At 40.2% G+C, this 18,309-nt stretch overlaps 1 protein-coding gene across 1 annotated transcript in view; it reads left to right on the top strand.

The window, feature by feature from the left end:
• Positions 1-18,309, top strand: part of RET (ret proto-oncogene) — a 252,913-nt gene that overhangs the window by 223,363 nt on the left and 11,241 nt on the right. Inside the window, exons 18-27 of the mRNA XM_066191532.1 lie at positions 689-890; positions 1,344-1,543; positions 5,769-6,027; positions 7,171-7,296; positions 8,081-8,191; positions 10,741-10,860; positions 11,814-12,070; positions 13,178-13,325; positions 16,487-16,594; positions 18,054-18,268. Of these exons, the coding sequence (XP_066047629.1) occupies positions 689-890; positions 1,344-1,543; positions 5,769-6,027; positions 7,171-7,296; positions 8,081-8,191; positions 10,741-10,860; positions 11,814-12,070; positions 13,178-13,325; positions 16,487-16,594; positions 18,054-18,268 (1,746 nt within the window). The remainder of the gene's footprint in view (positions 1-688; positions 891-1,343; positions 1,544-5,768; positions 6,028-7,170; positions 7,297-8,080; positions 8,192-10,740; positions 10,861-11,813; positions 12,071-13,177; positions 13,326-16,486; positions 16,595-18,053; positions 18,269-18,309) is intronic.

Here is an 18,309-nt window from a genome sequence, read left to right on the forward strand (position 1 = left end):
GTGTGTGTGTATCTGTCCCATACATGCAAATCTATGTAGTGTATCAGGGCTATGTGCAAAACAGTTATTGGGTTGCTGTAGTAAGTAGTGGTTGAGTTCTACAGACAAGCCACTGCACCTGTGAAGTTTCCAGGCTGTTAATGGCAAGCTCCAGGTTCTTGTTTTAATGATGTCCTCCCATTTTTCCCTTACCATGTCAAGCTGAGCTTTCAAGAGGTCTGTATCCCTGGGTGCCTTTGGTGCTCCTGCACACACACACACACACACCCACACACACACACCCTCCTTGCTTCAGTAGAGAAGTACACTCTACTTGGATGGGCTCTTCAGCAGGAGCAATGATGCTTCATAAGTCAATGGTATAGAGAAGACTTTTTTGAGGGCATAAAATTATGTGTATTTCGTAAGAGAACTTCTGTTACCTAACAACAAAATCTCTTGGTAGTCAATTTTCCCTTCAAAGTACATTTTGATAGTATTTGTGTCTGAAAGGGAAAGGACTCATTTTGGGAGTTTGCTGCCATCTCCTGACTAGAACAAGTCTTGACAAGGCACCTATGAATACATTTGCCTGGGTTTGTGTGAAAGTTGTAAGCTCTTGTTTGACCAGTATTTCAATCTTCAAAACAGTTATCAGGAGAAGAAAGCTTCAGGTCCTTCAGCACTGCCATTTATTGTTCCTTACCAGGGCACTGTTCTTTCCACGCTGACTGTGTACGATGCAGACACCACACCTATTTATCCCCTTGAAAGCAGCAGGAAGAAATACACAGGAACCATCATTACTGATGATCCCTGGATCAGTGAAACGTTTCGTGTAGAGCACATCTTTGATGAAGTCCACTTCAGCCCAAATGGCAGCCAAGTGAGGGGGACTCGGCACGAGTACAGTAAGGACTCTTTGTTCGAATAAAGGAGAAGTTGCTTGTTAGTTTACCAATAAGCACTTGCATTTTTCTGAGCATTTTGTAAGTATTGAGCCAAAGAAAGCTGAGAAAATTCAAGTTAAAAAAACCACTGAGTTTTAAATATGTATTGAAAAAATGTAGCTTGTGCATCTCTGTGATAGGGAGTGTATGGGATGGTGATGTATAAATTGATAAGCAAGAGGTTTTGATTTTAGGATTCTCAGCTTGGTAGGTAGAAGGGAAGAAGACCTCCCAAACATCTTGAATGACAGAGAGCATAACTCCATAAAAACATATTTCATATTTAACTTGCTTTCTCTTTCCTGTTATGTGTATAATTAAATTTGGTATATCTGTTTTTGTTGGGCTTGCAGTATTAAAAGATACGTTTGCAGATAATGTGGGTTGCTAATAGACTAATCTTTTCCTTTGCAGAGCTGGTACTGAATAAAAGCATTTCAGTCACAGAGCATCGTTCCTTCCAGCTGGATGTTCTGGTGAATGACACAGAATTTCAGGGCCCAGAAAGATCGGTGATGCTTCATTTCAATGTCTCCATCCTCCCTGTCAGCATTCAGTTTTCAAACATCACTTACCAGTTCACAGTGAACAGAAATGCTGAACGCTTCGCACAAGTAAGAACCATGTTGATTACACATCTCCTTTCTGATGGAGCGTAAGGTCTGGATCACTGGGGCCAGACGTGTTGCAGTGCTCATTGGGGTTAACTGTTTAAAGCAGAATCACTGAAAAACGTGTTGGCAGTGTGATTGTTGCTGGATGTAGGAGGTAGCAGGCTGGGCACTATCTCTCCCACCACATAATAACAGAGGGGAGGCCACACGTGGAGGTACTAATGGAGAGAAATAGCGTCTTGTGGACAGGAGGACTTGGAACCATGAGTGGCTTAGGCATGAGTAACTACAACAATGTCAAGGGCACAAAAAACGAATTTGTCCAGCCATTGGAGTCTCAGTATATTAATGGCTTTTCTTTAGGTAATGGCTAGTTAGTAATTAATGTGTTTCCTAATTTAACCCTTGTTTTAGCTTAATCACCACCACTGCCGTTAATAATGCTTTCCAGAGACACTTCCTAACAGGTTGACATTAATCAGGTGAAAATTGCAATGTAATTCCTATGGAACATGTACGTTAATAAGGAGCTGGTTCAATGTAATTAATATTATGAAAGTGAATATTAGAAACATCAGTGATGAACCCTTTTGGGAGAGCTGCTGGGAAGCATGCCTTGTAACTATTGTAGGAGACAGGAGGACTGAGATTAAAATATGGTCATTCCAATTGCAGAGAAAACCAATTCATTAGAAGAATTTTATGGAGAAATTAAGCTTTATTAATCTTTAAGCCTCTGGCTAATTTTAAAAAGAAAGAAAAAGGGAAGTTAGATGTATTGCATGTTCTTATATCTAATCTGATGAAATGCATTGCAGCTTGATAGCTCTTCAGAGTACAGAACAGGCTGTACGTGACCAGTAAAAATTCTTCTGCTCTGACAAGGGACATTTGGTCCATAGTCTGCACTGAATATCCTTAATAAGAAAAAGGTACCAAGTGTGCTCCTGTAGCAGCCTCACTACAAAAGCTACTCCTTTATGACATTTCATGATGCCTTGTGGCTGCAATTTTTCGATTTACAGTCTGTTAGAAACTTCAGAGGATAGTCTGTTCTTTTTGTGCAGATCAAATTATTTTTGATGTTAGGTTTGAGGCTTTTGTAGCACCAGACTGTGAAAGCTTTACCCTCGCCTGTTGCCTGGAGATAGGGTGAAACCTGGGTTTCACCTTGAAAGAAATAATAGCACAGGTATGTAAGATACTCATAGCGTAACCCTTGCATCTAGCACTCTTATATCTGTGCCACAACATGACTGTAATTGAAACAAATGTGGATACTTACCTGATAGGTATGTATGAATTTAGATTAATGAATTGGTTGGGCTTTTTTTCTGTGTGCATGTTTTTATATATAAGTGTATGCATACAATGCTATTATGAATGAATGAGTTCCAGATTAAATTTGGACAAAAATGGTTATCTGTGCATACCTTGAACACTTTAGTTTTAAAATCTGGGAGTATATGGATTTTTTTTAGTTTCAGGTTGCAAAACAAAAAAAAAGCCGGTTGACTTTTAAAGCCACTGGTGTTGAATATTGTCATGAGAGTCAAACATCTGAAAAGGAATTTAGAACCTTTGAAAACAGTGGCATTTCCCACTAATTGTGCAGTTTCACTGGGTGGCAGTAGTAGCAGGGAAAACTGTTCCTGGCAAGAACTCCTAGTCTCTGGGAAGTGATCTTTTTCTTTGTGCTGCCTAAACACAAATTCACAAAGAGATTTTGTTCTGATTCTTGAGCAGCGAAGTGCAAAACTCATCCTGGCTCTGGAGATGGTGTTCTCAGTTAGTTAAAGTGTCATCCACTTATTTCTGAAACTGGGTTTGAATTTACAGTGTGCTCAGCTTGGAACACAAGTCAGTGTAGGGAGATTAGTCCCCAGCACTGCACATTATTAAAGTTGGCTGCATAATTAGCCTTGATGTGCCAGAGCAGTCAGGGAAAGTACTGGGCCAAGTCAATATGAAGGCTGAACTGTCTCTTGCCCTAAGGAAAACACAGGAGCGTGAAGAAATTATTAACTGCTGGGCTGATGCCATTCGTCTATTTGAGCAGCTAAATGGATTGTGTAACAGAAGCATGGCCTGACAGTGCAGGCTTGCCCAGTGGCATTTAACTTATCAAAGGACTTAAAGCTTTATTGACATTTACTGAGACAAATGATGAATAACACTGGCTGAGATTTTTAGAGAGGTTATATGTCGAAATGTCCCTGGAATTCAGTGAAGAGGAACAGTATCATTACCCAGACTTTATTAAACACTGGAACTTGAAAGATGGATTTTTCTGTTATTTCTAATAATGGTATTTCTGTGTTAACTATTTGAGAGTCTTGCAAATTTGTAGGTTCCTCCCCTATAAGCTGATGTTAAACCTGACTACCCTTTACCCTGATTACTTGGGTTTTCACCGTCACAAGAAGGGGGAAGTAGCTGCTTTTACCTTTTTCCCTTGGAGTTGTACTCTGCTGCACCTGACAGCCGAGCTGGCTCCAGAACTTGTGGAGCAGGGCAAAGTTACAAGGTTGGGCTTTCCTTAGCGGAATAAGGCAAAAGGAGAAAGTCTATCTTTCTCACAGAAATTTCTTGCGGGAGGCCTTTATAGCTTCTTCTCAAATCATACAGAGAGGGCAAAACTGGCCAATGTGCTATTCCAGGGATAATCTGCTCTTCAGTGACCCTGAAAAATTTATGGGGTCTTCTCCAACCCCATTGGAGGAAGTTGCTGTGATCAAAAAGGTGCCTGGAAAGAGCGGTTATGACAGAGTAGACAGAAAGGGCAGTTTAATGTAGTTAAAGGTTACTGCCATGTGTCAGCACTGTGTTCTCCTGCTGCCTGGGAGGAGCACCACCCGAGCAGTAGCAGAGCGCTGCCAGTTGCAGTGCGGCACCAAAGCTGCGGTGATGCGCTTCTGGAAGGGACGTGTCCAGACCTTGTGTCTAGACACAGTTTATGAACAGTGGAAATCTTGTCGTCTTCTTCCTGCCAGTCCCAGCATGTTGTGAGAGAAGGCGGCCAGAAAGGAACGGCCTTGCTTCTGATGGCTTCAATAGTCTTTCTGTGTTATCCTGCCACCTAAAATCCCGGCAGGAACGGTGCCAAATGACCCATCAGTGATGTGAATGGGAATAACTTAGATGAAGTGGGATTATCCTATAACAAAGTGTGCTTCAAGAACTGCAAAGGCTTCCTCTCTGACTTTAAATAGTCCAGGTTCGTGGGAAGGGGTCTTTGTACACAAAAACTTTTTTTTTTTAAATAACATTCTTTAGTAAGAATGCTGAAACCAAGATGTACAGATATGCTTTTAACAGCAGTGGTGCTTCTTGGAAACATTCCTTCACTGCAACATTTGAAAATAATCCATCACCAAGTTCCTTTCAATAACACCCCACCCTTCACATTGTGGTTTTCCCTGCAAAGAAAGCCAATGCCTCTGGGCCTGATCGAAATCCCACTCTTGTAAATGGAAAAACCGAAGTGAGCTTTGGATGAGTTCCTTTAGGAGCTGGACAGGAGATGGGGCTTCACATTCCTGTGCTTCTTAGATGATGTGTTTTAGACTGAGGAGAGTTCTAGCCTAGATACTCTGACACACAGAAGTTCAAATATGGCAAACCGACATATTTTCATTTTTAGATTAAAATGTTTTAAAATTGCAGATGGAAACAATGAGATTCTTACTCCTTTTAAGGCTTTCAGAGAGCTCTTCTGGCCAGAAACTGTTCGACTGTAATATTATAAAAATTATGTAATAGCAATTTCCATGTTATTTGAAGAGAGTCTCAGCTTTGTTCGCTCTGAACTCGATGATTTCTCCGAGATGACGAAAGTTTTTTTCAGTGGTCAGCCTGGGACAGAGCAGAGATTGAACTCAGAATTTCCCAAGTCACAGGGTCTTTCTCTCACTGAACACTGCTGACCATAGCAGTAGGCATCAAATACCACTGGGTCCATGTCAGGGCTTTTTGCATTTCCACTGCTAGTCTGAAGACAACAGTAATGCTCTATGTCTCTTTTTTACTGAGAATGAATCACATCTAAAGCATTTACCTACTGCATTTGTAGGAAAATAACAAATCTGTAAAACCAGAAAAAACACTGAATTTGGCCAGGTATAGTATGCTTCACTTCATTTCAAATATTTTTAAGAAGCACTAAATATTTTTTGTGTCGAGTTTTGTTCTTGTCTGTGATTTCTTTGTTGGTGTTTGAGCCTAGATAGGAAAGATCTGCATTGAAAACTGCATGAAATTCCGTGGTGTAAACATCACCTACAAGTTGCTGTCCCCCAACGCCAGCTGCTATCCTGTCAGCATTCTGCAAGGCCGAGAGGACAAATTTGGGAGCCTCTATGTGAACGATTCCTCTGTGCTGCGCAGACCTGAGTGCAGGGAAATACAATACACTGTTCAAGCTACAGACAGGCAGAGCAGGAAACACACCAAAACCCTCCTCACTGTTGTCCTGGAAGGGACTCGTAAGTACCCACTCAGAACTCTGTATTTATTAAGAAGTGTTTCTAGTATGAGGTGATGCATTAGCAGGGTGATCTGTAAAATGATGGCATTAACAATGAAATTGATTCTGAGCTAAAAGAAACGGGTCACAGAGTTTGGATTTTGACTTTTGATTTGTACCTTCCTGTAGTAGCTATTTGTTTGAAGAACTAATGCGCAGAAAGGTGGAATATTATATGCAATTCATAATATTCATGATGACCTTTGATTTAGAAGAATCTTTGGTGTGTGTGACCTTTATTTTGTATTTCACATATTCCTGTGGAAGAAGAGAAAGTGTCTATAGGTATATGTATGTGTGTGTTTATCTATCTATGTGAAGAAAGAACTATATGGCCTAAGTATGTTCACTGATTTTTCTCCTCCCTTCTCTATACAATTTTTAATAGCTTTCTTAATATTCATGTAGCAATTACACTGAATTCAAATTCTTTAGAGCAGTGTGATGACCCACCTTTATGGGGAAAAAAGTTAGAAATATCCTGTAACATTCACAGAGCAGGATTTCACTGGAAACAAACTCATTTCTCTGCAAACTATATTGCATTTTATGCAAAACCGTACAACTGTACCTGATAAACACCTGCTATATTTTATCAGATCAGAACAACTATGGCAAGAGCTAATGGGTTGAAGAAAAAAAACCCAAAAACGTGCAGTGGACTTTTCTTTTTGTACAAGCCTCATACTGTCTGAAAACACACATTTCTAGCTGGTGCTCTTTGGGTTACTACTGTGTTAGCCCAAGAACTAAATATCTTCCCCTAATTAAATGTTCTGTATGAAGCTGTATTTGTGTTCTCCATTCTTCTCTTATCAGTGTGTTTGCATATATCTATAGTTCTAGGCAATGACAGTGTGCTGTCAAGCAGACGTAACCATGTCTTCATGATCTTGCTGTTTATTTTTTATTTCACAGAAATGAACACCGGGGCTTTTCTTTAATTGTTTTCTGAGTTTACTGATAATTGGGTCAGTCAGTTTTCAGCTGTTTTCACAGCTTTCTTCATTTTTCCTTCCTATCTATCCCTAAAAACAGAGTTTCCCTGTTTTGAGCTGATCCCCTGACCATCATTTCCCTTGTCCTGAATTTTCCCCAACAGTTTTAAAAAAAGAGGAGGACTGCCCTGACTCTTGTGCTATAAGTAAGCACCGTGCTGAATGTGAAGAGTGTGGTGGCCTGGGAGTGCTAACAGGAAGATGCCAGTGGAGACAGGGGAGTGGGAAAGGTACATTTATGTTGTGTGAAGCCAAACTTCTCTTTAGTTGTAATTGTGCATTTGACTTCCATAGATACAAACTGGTTTATTCTGGCTGGAAAATGTGCTATGGTAAACTTCACAGAAGCTGGGGCTAAAAATAGTAATCATAATACCCATATGAAATATGCACTAAAAAGGAAAAAGAGGGGAAGTTGGAAGGGCCATTCTTCATCTGGTCTCTGGTGATGCTGAACACGATAGACAAGGCAGCAGGTAGTGAACTGAGCTTGCAGCAGGGCTGGAGCAGGTGCACCCAGCGGAGAGTGAGCACAAAGCAGTGTCTTTCTGTGGTCTGTAGCACAGATCTGATGGGTGACAGCACTTGGCTCTTGCGGAACAACGATTCTGTGTCGGTGCTTGATCCTTCAAACTGTGTAAGTGTCATGAATTCTCTACAGCCACTTGTAACCCTTGTATTCAAGTGGGTGAAACTGTGTAGAGAAATCCTAAGTTGTGAAAGCTGCTCTTCAGTCTCAAAGTGGTCAGCCAGCTCTTTTTCAAGCAGTATTCACAGTAACTGCAAGTGACATGACCAGAGGGCTGTCAAAAGCAGACAAGATAGCAAAAAATTGTTTTTCTTCCAGTTGCCTTTGTCTGTTGTCTTGCCTGTTACTTTAGCAGATGTTTGTAGTCATAGGTGTTAGTTTTAAAAAGCACCATAACCTGTGCTTTGGAGTGTTAGTGTGCCCTGAGAAGATGCAATGAACTTTCCTTCCTCGTGGTATTAGTGCAGCTGTTTCTCTGTTAACAGGGATCACCACAAACTATTCCACGTGCACCCCGAGCATCAAGACTTGTCCAGATGGCATCTGTGATGTGGTGGAGGGCAGAGACCCGGCTGTGTGTCCCCAAGACTGCACAAGTAGGGAATGTTTTAGGATGGGCTTTTCTGTTTCACCTCTGATTGCTTCTCAAATGTCACTTCCCCAAGTGCAGATACTTTTACAAGCTCAACATCTCTGCATTGTCACCCTTGCATTTGAATCACAGAAGCAGGTTAAGGTTATGGGGATTAATGTTGAACACCTTTTTTGAGCCAGGCAGGTAACACCCATTGGCTGACTGATGGAAGGGTAAGGTTTTCTCAGTAATTCCTGTTCTGCTCCCTGTTCATTCACAGTGGTGTTTTTCAGTGGAGGTATTGCTCAAGAGGTATAGATTCCAGGCACATTAATGCCCCACTTCCTAACTCAAGTACAGTATGGTAGGAACCGTCCCTTTTTGAACTCCTGGGTAAATAAATGAGAAGAAACAAATTTCTATTTAAAATAAATGTGTTTACAAAAGATCATCTGGGGAAATGTACCTGCCCTTTTTTGAGAGGTGGCCATCAGAATGATCCAATGCCTTACCTATCTGAAGATCCAGGCAGAGACTTGTATGAGCAGAGTTTATGAAAGAAGAATTGAAATGTATTTGTGTTGGTTCTTTTTACTTGAGCATACATTTCTACACTCCACTCATATGCTTGTGAATACTTGCAAGTTCACAACTCACCCTGAAGATACACAGGGTAGAAAAAACAGTGTAATTCTCTTGAGCAATTTCCATCTTTTGTGGGATGATGATTTTTAAGTGGATCTTTTTATCTGACAGTCTAATTCAGGAATAAAGACATACATGTTTCTTGAATGCTTCTTTTGACTCTGACACAGTATGCTCCAAGTTTAGATTTTAAAATGGAGTCTTAGAGGAACTAGCATTTTCTCACAGGCTGGGACTCAATGTTCTTCTATAAAATTAATTACTAAAGAGGCTTCTTTGTATTTCTTACATGCAAGAATGGATTGTGTATTGTAAATTAGTGTTATCGGAAAGATGATTATTTCATCAGAATGAACAAAAACAATCCCTTAAGTAGCAGAAATGCGTGAAGGAAATGCAAGTAACATCTTTAATCATCTGAAAAGAATTCTTTATTGGTAATAATTGAAATCATTTGTCATTTTGGAAGTGGAAATATTTGTGCCAGGGGCTGCAATGCTAAAATATGTACAACATATGCAACATCAAATGTTTTGCTCAACAGAAGCCTGAAAGAAATATTGTCTTACTGGATAATAAGCAGGCGAGTGAGACAAGTTTTCAGGATGTTATGCATGCCCTTTTAACGCCTGAGTTGAATAATTGTGTACATGACTTGACACAATTGAGAACCTGGGCTGGTGCCCAAAAGCAGTATACTTGCAGACAAAAAACCGAGTGTGTTCTGGGAGCTCAGAGCTGCAGGAGTACCATTTTATCAGCTTTTACTGGCAGGGGACGTTTCTTAGGGAATGGCAAACAATTAATAGGCCAAGATGGTTAAGATCAAGGATATTCTTTAAGTACAGACAGTTGTGAAAATGCTTATTTTTGTAATTCATTTGTCATTATGATGGCTATGTCCTCGAGTCCCAAAATTGCTTTCTCACAGTAACACTATGAATATTACATTCAAGGGCACTCAGCTGAAGCAGCTGGGGCTGTGGCTGTGCCCATCATATAGAGGCAACCTAAAATTGCATTCTGAGCAAGAGACGTTCATGTTGTAAGCAACTGCTCAAGAGCAGGTTAGGTAGGACTGGCTCATTCCCTGCTTCCCTCTTCTTCCAGGTCTTCAAACATAGGCAGATACAGATAAATACATAGGATTTTCTGTGGCAAATGGAAACTTTATTTCATCACCTCTTCATGATGGAGGAAGTTGGCTGGGGAAAGGCAGGGAGGATAATGAGGAATTTTTGGGAACACCAATGTTTTAAGTGTCAGCTCAGAGGGCGGTGACTCAGCAGTCTCTTTCAAAATTAACCACTCGAGCTGTCTGTAAAAGGTTGTTTGTGGTTAAGGCATTTTAGAGATAAAAATGTCACTACTAATGGTCATTTTTAAAACATATTCAGAAAAAAATTACTTACTTGGAAATGCAGCTACTCTACATGAAGAACTACTTGAAAGCAAGAGTATGAGTTTCTGCTCTTCTTTTTCTAATACTAAATAACGCATTTTAGATAGTGAGGTTCATTTTTCTAACACTTGGACTTGGCATTTACTCTTAGTGCTTTGACTAGACTTTCCTGTGGCATTTTGCAGAGGTGTTTAAGTGTTGTTACCTCTATTTGACAGTGGAACAAATGATGCCTAGAGCAGCAGGCTGACTTTTCCAAGGTAAGGGGAAATTTGCTTTAGAAGCAAGAACAGAATTCAGTAACTGCTAATGAGGACTAATGTTTAAACGGTGCAAGGTCTCCCATTTCAGAATCTCAGAAATGTCACAATTTAGAGTCTTCGTGTCCCTCAGGAGTCCCTGTCATTATCTGTGCTCCCCGGTCAAATTTCAGATTCATACTGGGGTAAACCCATGGAAAACAGCCTTTTCTTTTCCCTTTACTTCCATGTAAGAATCTTAGCCTGTTGTCTGTATTTGATTAGGTGGAAACATTATTGGTGGCCATGGGAAGGGCATTGGAAATCTTGGAATTAAGTCAGGACATGGGATTTGTTACTGCTTCCCAAGACAGAACTGTTATTGTGAGAAAGATGATATCAAAGGTAAGTCTGTCTGCTGTTCACAGAGTAATCTTTTTCTTTGTATATATAATGCGTACTATAGAACAGTCTACGCTTGCGGCCATGTTAACAAATAGTATCTTTGGTCAGAGACTGCTAATACAAAACTAGTGAGGAACTGGCACCTTGACATCCACTATGGAGCTTGAAAATTTCCAGGGTGGGTTATTTTTGTAGCCTTGGCTAAGGATTCTTTTTTATTCTTTACTACTTGACAACCAAGCCAGTCATCCTTTGATTTCCAGCAGCATTTGCATTTCAGTGAGACTTACCTGATATTTGCAGAGGCAGCTAGGAGAATTAGAATAATGATTTCTGTTATTTCAAATAATTCCAGCTTCCTGATAATTTCTGAAAAATCTCACCTTCAAAATGTCAGAGATAACTGTCACCCATGGTGTTAGGAGGAGGAGTGCATTACTTTTTACCTTGACCTTTGTTTAAATAGAAAAGCTTTGTGCGGTTGTTTGAAACAGATAATGGATATTTTAGATTGTTTTATTTTGGCTAATAATAAACATAGCATGAAATAGTTTGATGTCGCTAGATGGACATGAAAGAACTATACTCACATTGTCAGGTTGTTAGAGTAGAAAAAGAGGAAGTTTATTTGGGATTTTGACTTACATAGTTTTTGGAGTTTGATCAGGGATTGGGCAATGAGGTTGATACCTCTTCGACTTCACTGGTAAACTAGAAGTCCATCAATTGTTCTTTCTCAGAGAGGAATGCAAAAATATCTAGAACAGTTTCTGAAACAAGAAGGGCAGTTGCTATATCTACTTTTGAAAGTCTGTGAGAAAACTCTAGTACAAAAATGTAAACATCAGAAGGCGGAAAAGATCAGGGCAGCAGTTTGCATCTTTAAAACTGAATGATTATGCTGAAGTAAGAGACCACAAGGAAAGTTCTAAGAAGCTCTCCTTGGTCCACAGAGCAACTGTGCGATGAGGTGTGCAAGACAGTGATCACAGGGGCAGTGGTGCTGTGCTTTGTCATCTCGGTGCTGGTTTCCTTCTACTGCATCCACCGTTACCACAAGAACTCCCCGAAGGCGCCCATCGCCTCGGCCGAGATGACGTTCCGGCGCCCCGCCCAGTCCTACCCCATCAGCTACTCCTCCAGCAACGTCCGCCGGCCGTCCCTGGATTCCATGGAGAACCAGGTGTCTGTGGACACCTTCAAAATCCCAGTAAGCCATTTTGCATGCTCTGTTTTGGTGTCAGCCTTGTTCATGCACACAGATGGTGTGACAGGAAGGCAGTCCGTTCGTGGAAACACCCACTACCTTCAAATAACAGCACTGGAAATCACGTGCACTGAAGATACTTCATGAGTAATTGGATAAACGTTTTAATTTGTTCTATAAGGCCAGTATGTTCTTCCGTTTTTATTCTTTAATATATTGTAACAATTTAGGTCTAATTTAAGCCGATGATTTTTACTAATTTAACAGCATGTGACAGCACTGTGGTTTTACTTTTAACCTTGTCCTGTTAAGTAATAACCATCAGCAGGTTTGTACTCTCTATGATGTGTCAGAATACTACAACAAGGCTAAGTTTAAAACATTACAAAAAAATCCCTCCTGAGAGCTCTTCCTGATTTCTGATACACAGATTGTAGATCTCAGTTGGTGTGGGAGCTCTACCCACATTAAAGGACTTTTAATCACAGTCATACCTTTATTTTTTCCTGCTTTGGATCACACACTACCCAGGATTCCTGGATGGGGTGTTTTCATGAACCAACATGGTAGAGAAACGCAGCCACTTTATATGGCACCATCAAATCTATTGGAGTGTTTGTTGGTGAAGTCTTCACAGACCTTGTGCTCTGTTTGCCTTAGTTTCTTGACTGGTTTGTACATCTGTCATAATTTTGCAACCTTAAGGCTTATTAGTAGTAATTTCGTTAGAGGATGATTTCTGTCTCTTGTCAGTCCTTAAGAGAAAGCCTTATTCTGTGAGTAAAACTGATTTACTTTTCCATGAAAGTCACACATTCAGAGTTGTTCTGAAAGCAAGCATTTATCCTGTATCACTTCATTTTTCATTTGTACCCAGTTTCCCAGACCTATAAATATAATCCATTATCCATAGACTTCATGTGCAGCCTGTTTTGAAGGAGTTGTTTTCAGGTAAGGGAAAACCCATTTGCAAAATACCTCAGTATCCAAAAATAAGAACACACTGATGCTAATCAAAAGAGCAACCAAACACTGCACACTGCAGTGCACCTGAGGAATAGCCACTCCTTTCCTTGCTTCATCTCACAGGGTTTCTTTTCTCTCCTGCAGGAAGATCCAAAGTGGGAATTCCCTCGGAAGAACCTGGTTCTGGGCAAGACTCTTGGAGAAGGAGAATTCGGAAAGGTCGTCAAGGCGACAGCATTCCGACTCAAGGGAAGGGCTGGCTATACCACTGTGGCAGTGAAAATGTTAAAAGGTACCTTCCTATAGGGGCTTGATTTGTGAACTAGCTGTGCTAACCTCTGAATGGACTTTTAGAGGGGCTAGTGTGAAAGCAAAAGGTCAGCTAAAAACTCATCAGTGTCACAGCCTCTCTTTCTTCTAGCATTCTGATGTATTCTGACAGTCACAATCTGCAGATTTGTGACTTTAGCAGTTAGCATCACATTGATCCAAGTAAGTCATTCTAAATCATTATGTGCAAGGAGCCTCTGTCTTAACATAGCAAATGTATTCAGTTTTGTTTGGCATTGATGGAAATACTGCCAGGGTTTGTTAAAGCTTTTCTGATTCTTTTCCTCTATCAAGTTTCCTTGGACAAAGCTTTTTAAATAAATCATGTTATAATCATGTCTCTTCAGACAGAACAGACCTGTTAACTTACTCTTCTGATTGAGAATTCTGTCTAGTTTTACCCTTTCTGATCTGCTTTTCAAATCAGTAGGAGCTCTGTCAAAATGGCTTGAATAACCCAGCGCTGTCTCCTGCTGTCTTCAGTTTTGCCTAAGACTTTAAACCTGGGGCAAACAGAATGCCTAGATAATGTTAAGATTATAATATGAGATGCACTGAACCATTCGCTGCTGCTTGTAAGGAAAAGCATGCCATTACAGGAGGATGTTATACTGCTTATTACCATGTCTGCTATATTCAAAGCACATTTGCTGCTCCTTGAGAGGAAAGATGCTGCATATCCCTCCACTTTACCTAAGAAATAAATGCATTATGCAGTGCATGCCTTCATTGCAAGAGGTTCAGTGCACAGTAGGTCATATGGAGGAAGTCTAGGAACTAAGATTTTTCAGAAGTGAAGATTAATTAACTGTTACTTTTAATACTCAAGTAATGACCTGTATTGTATGACATTGTCAATACAATACTCACTACTTCATCTCATGTTTATTTGTGCACTTAGTGACGCTCCTTTTTTTAGCACATTTTCATGAACGTGTGACCGAGTTCAGGTTCCAAGACATTGTGGTAAAAATGTTGCTTTTCCTTGCAGATGATTTGACATTCAGTTTTCCCTAGCTATTACAAAGGAAAGAATTGACAATGTGAAGGAGTAAACCTTTATTTTAAGTACCTTATTTTAATAAATTGATCTGACATTTATAGTAATGCTTCAGGCTCTAATGAATCCCTCTGTAATGTAAATGAAATTGCAGGTAGTCACCTGAAATTCCATTTTCCAACTTCACTGTAGAGAACATTTGTCATTTTGCAAGTATTTATGTGCTTATTATTGGCTTAACTTTACTGCTCACACATGACAATTGAAGGACCAGTGCATTAGCTTTCAGTGGCCTTTGCAATGCTGCCAGGAAGGACAAAGCACAGTTATTTTGGATCAGGCCGACACCACCCATGCTTTCTCTGTACCAGATTCAGAGCAGGTCATTTGTCCAAGTGTTCGGGACTGCTACACACTGACTGATCTTTAAAGGCAATCAATGGAAGGCGCACCAGTATGTTAATGGGGTAGCCTCTTACTGCATGAAAGAGATCTCCTGCCTCAGCTGGGAAATGGGCACAATCTGCTTAAGAACAGACCAGGCCAGGACTCTCCTTACTGTGACAGCTTGGCATTAGGTACTGGGGAGAGAACAGGGAGCAATTAGCTGAGCCACAATAGTCGTGGGAGATATGGATGGAGGTTTAAAGGAACAGATGGATAACAGCCCATTATTACCACTTTTCTCATATGAATTAAACTTGGCCTCCTGCTTGATATGAATGCCCTCATTTCAATAAAATTAAAGGAGTAAACACCAACCAATACATAAATACAATTTTTTCACAATTTGTTGTAACAAGTGGCATAAAGCTTTAGAGCTAAATGTCTCCATTTGAAGTTAGTTCTTTCAGCAGACAAACAGGCATGGTACATGGGGAACTTGGCTCTATGCTGTTTGTTCACATCACACAGCTCCAGAACTACAAAAATAGGACTTCTGTTACAGGCATTAAATTGACATTCTTAATTTTTGTTTTACATAACTTTTTGTAGTCTTTATCAGTAGTGAGAGGGCAACTGATATTGTGCTCCCTGCAGTAGAAGATTCTCTACTCTGAGTGCAGATTCAGACTACAAGATAATATAAGGCAGGTACAAACATATGGTTCTGATACAAACATAACAGTAGAACAGAATAACTATTTTTATAAGGGAGGCAAACTGGTCACACATGACTAGGCAAATACATCCTGTGGTGCTCACAGTCTTTACGGAAAAAACATACAGTACCAAAGAGCAGAACCCAAACTTGTTTTTATTATCCTTAAATCAGGATGAACACATCCTTGTCAGTGCCCAGTAATGATACTGGAGGAACTATCCAGGCCTGTTTGGTGTGTCAGAGAGATTAGGGATGAGGAAGAAGAAGGGTTATCTCTGACCTAGGGATCTCCTTCAAGCCCTGGTGCACTCAAAGAGGAAGCTTGTCAGTCTGAAGAATTCTGCAAAAAGGCAGAACACTTGAAAGGCTAAGAAGGCCTCTTGGAGCCATATGTTGCCACGTGATTCTCACTGACCTCAGGGAAGTCTGCATACATTTCCCCCAGGAAAATCAGTCTGAACTGTACATTTAGCTTCTGAACTCTAAATCTGGATGTATGCTACAAGAGTAAGCCCAGTAGATTAATGGATTTTTACTCCGCCGGAAAATGTATTTAGGAGAAGGAATGAGTGAGTCTTCTTTTGTTTGATCAACATGAGATCTTGGCTTTCATACGCTTCTGAAGCTTTTGTTGCACTGATTCACCCTAAGAAGTTGCTTTAGAACACTAGAAAAGGTCTGTAATAATTTCATGGCATCTTTAAGACATTACAGGCTCTGCTCCCGATTCTTGCCTGACATCCTTGTTCTGCAGTCATTTGTATCAGGACAGAGCAATAATGTTTAGAGCAGGCTACTACCAAGCTAGAGCAGCAGCAGTCACATCCACTTGGTTCTGATGTGAATGATTGCAGGACACCAGAGATGGGAAAAATTCTCTTCTCTGGGGAAGTATGGAGTTTTCTAACCTCTTGGTAACTCCGGGAGAGATGGTAGATCTCATACTTCAGACTGTACATGGAGAACTCTTAAGTGATGCTTTCCTAACCAAAATTGTGTGTTTGGTCACTTTCTGCAGAAAATGCTTCCCAGAGTGAGCTGCGAGATCTCCTGTCAGAGTTCAACCTTTTGAAACAAGTCAACCATCCTCATGTCATCAAACTTTATGGAGCCTGCAGTCAAGATGGTAAATGCTAAAAGCTAATTATTAAGATGAAACCATCCAGAATGGAAATAAAATGCAGTTTGTTGATGGATTTCAACTACTGCTTAATAATTGCGGAGTACCATTTAAATTTGCTGTTGGCTGAAAAAAAGAGGGCAATATAAAAAAAACCAGTACTTGAAAGCAAAGGGAAATACTAATTTAGTGTAAGTAGCATTCTTCCTGTGGTTTTCCTCAATGCACATTTTGGTTCTTAAGCTATTTTAAATTAACAAGTCTCCTACGAATTCTCTTCAATCAATTTATATTTTTATATTACATTAATAATCAGTTTTTTCAAATATGGGTTATATTTCAATTGAGTTGTCATTATTTTTGTTATTATTTATGCTAGAACAATGTAAATAGGCAACTACAGCCATATATAGACAAATATAGCTGAATGGTTAGGTCGATACTCAGTTTTCCTCCACTGTCATAAAACTATTGTCTCCATCTGGTTATGAAATGGTTTCTAAAAGCCACAGTCATCAACAAGTATGTTTCAAGGGGAAGAATCTGCAGACACGTGTACTATAAATTGCCAATGAAGCAAATTTTGTTGTGCATGGGAATTGCTCATTTAAAGTGAAGTGGCATGGCAACCTTCTCTTCCTTTTGCATCTGCAGTTGTGCAGCCTAAAATCACAGCATGGATTCTGCAACCTTGGGCAAAGGCCTGCCTTCTTTGTCCACCAAGTTCTGTTGCAATTGTCACTTTTAGTTGTAGACAGAGAATGTAATTCAGGAGTGAGTCATCCCTGAGTCTTAGTAAGGTAATGAGCCAGTGGGGCGGGTTAGTTTTTTTTCTTTTCAGTACCATGTATTTTTCATCCCAAAGGAAGTGAAATGTTTCTGAGTCACAGGCTTTTAATAAATATCAAGTTAATTCATTAGTGTATGAGGTAGGAGGGCTTTGATACAGCAGACAAATGTATTTAGCATTACAGCTCTGAGTAGGTATTATTCATGTGGGTAATGGGGAGGAGAAATTATTGGATTGCAATGCCAGAATGTTTCTAAGTGCTCTCAAAAGGCACCTTAAACACAGTGCTGGAATTAGCAGATGATTTGAACTCAGTATCACAAGCTCAAGAAGATTATTTTTATTTTAAAGTTTCTCTAAGGCTGTTTCACAGATCCAATTTGTATGAGGGTTGTATGTTTTTTTGGTCTCCGATTATCTAGATGAGGGATTATAGGCAAGAGTCAGCATTCTGCTTTGATTTAGCCTGAAACTCATTCTCTTTGCATAAAGGATCTAAGCTAAAAATCCTCCTATTTCATGGCTGACTCAGTGGTTTTTACATAAAGGGCAGAGGTGTCTGGAGCCTCTGACAGTTCAAAACAATGTGCTGATTAGAAGAGACTTGTTTGGAAAACAATCCCTAAAATGGTTATCTGTTAATTGTTTGCTGACCTGTGTGTTTGTTCATTTCAGGCCCACTGTATTTAATTGTGGAATACGCCAAGTACGGCTCCTTGCGCAGTTTCCTCAGGGAAAGTCGGAAAGTCGGCCCGAGCTACGTGGGCAGCGATGGGAACAGAAATTCCAGTTACTTGGATAACCCTGATGAGAGAGCCTTAACGATGGGAGACCTGATCTCGTTTGCCTGGCAGATATCCCGAGGGATGCAGTACCTTGCAGAGATGAAGGTAGGGCAAGGAAGGGGTGATCTCAGTGTATGATAGTCGTG

Source organism: Chamaea fasciata, unplaced genomic scaffold (assembly GCF_029207755.1).
Source record: "Chamaea fasciata isolate MVZ Bird 193981 ecotype frontalis unplaced genomic scaffold, bChaFas1.0.hap1 SCAF_9, whole genome shotgun sequence".
Classification (NCBI taxonomy): domain Eukaryota; kingdom Metazoa; phylum Chordata; class Aves; order Passeriformes; family Sylviidae; genus Chamaea; species Chamaea fasciata.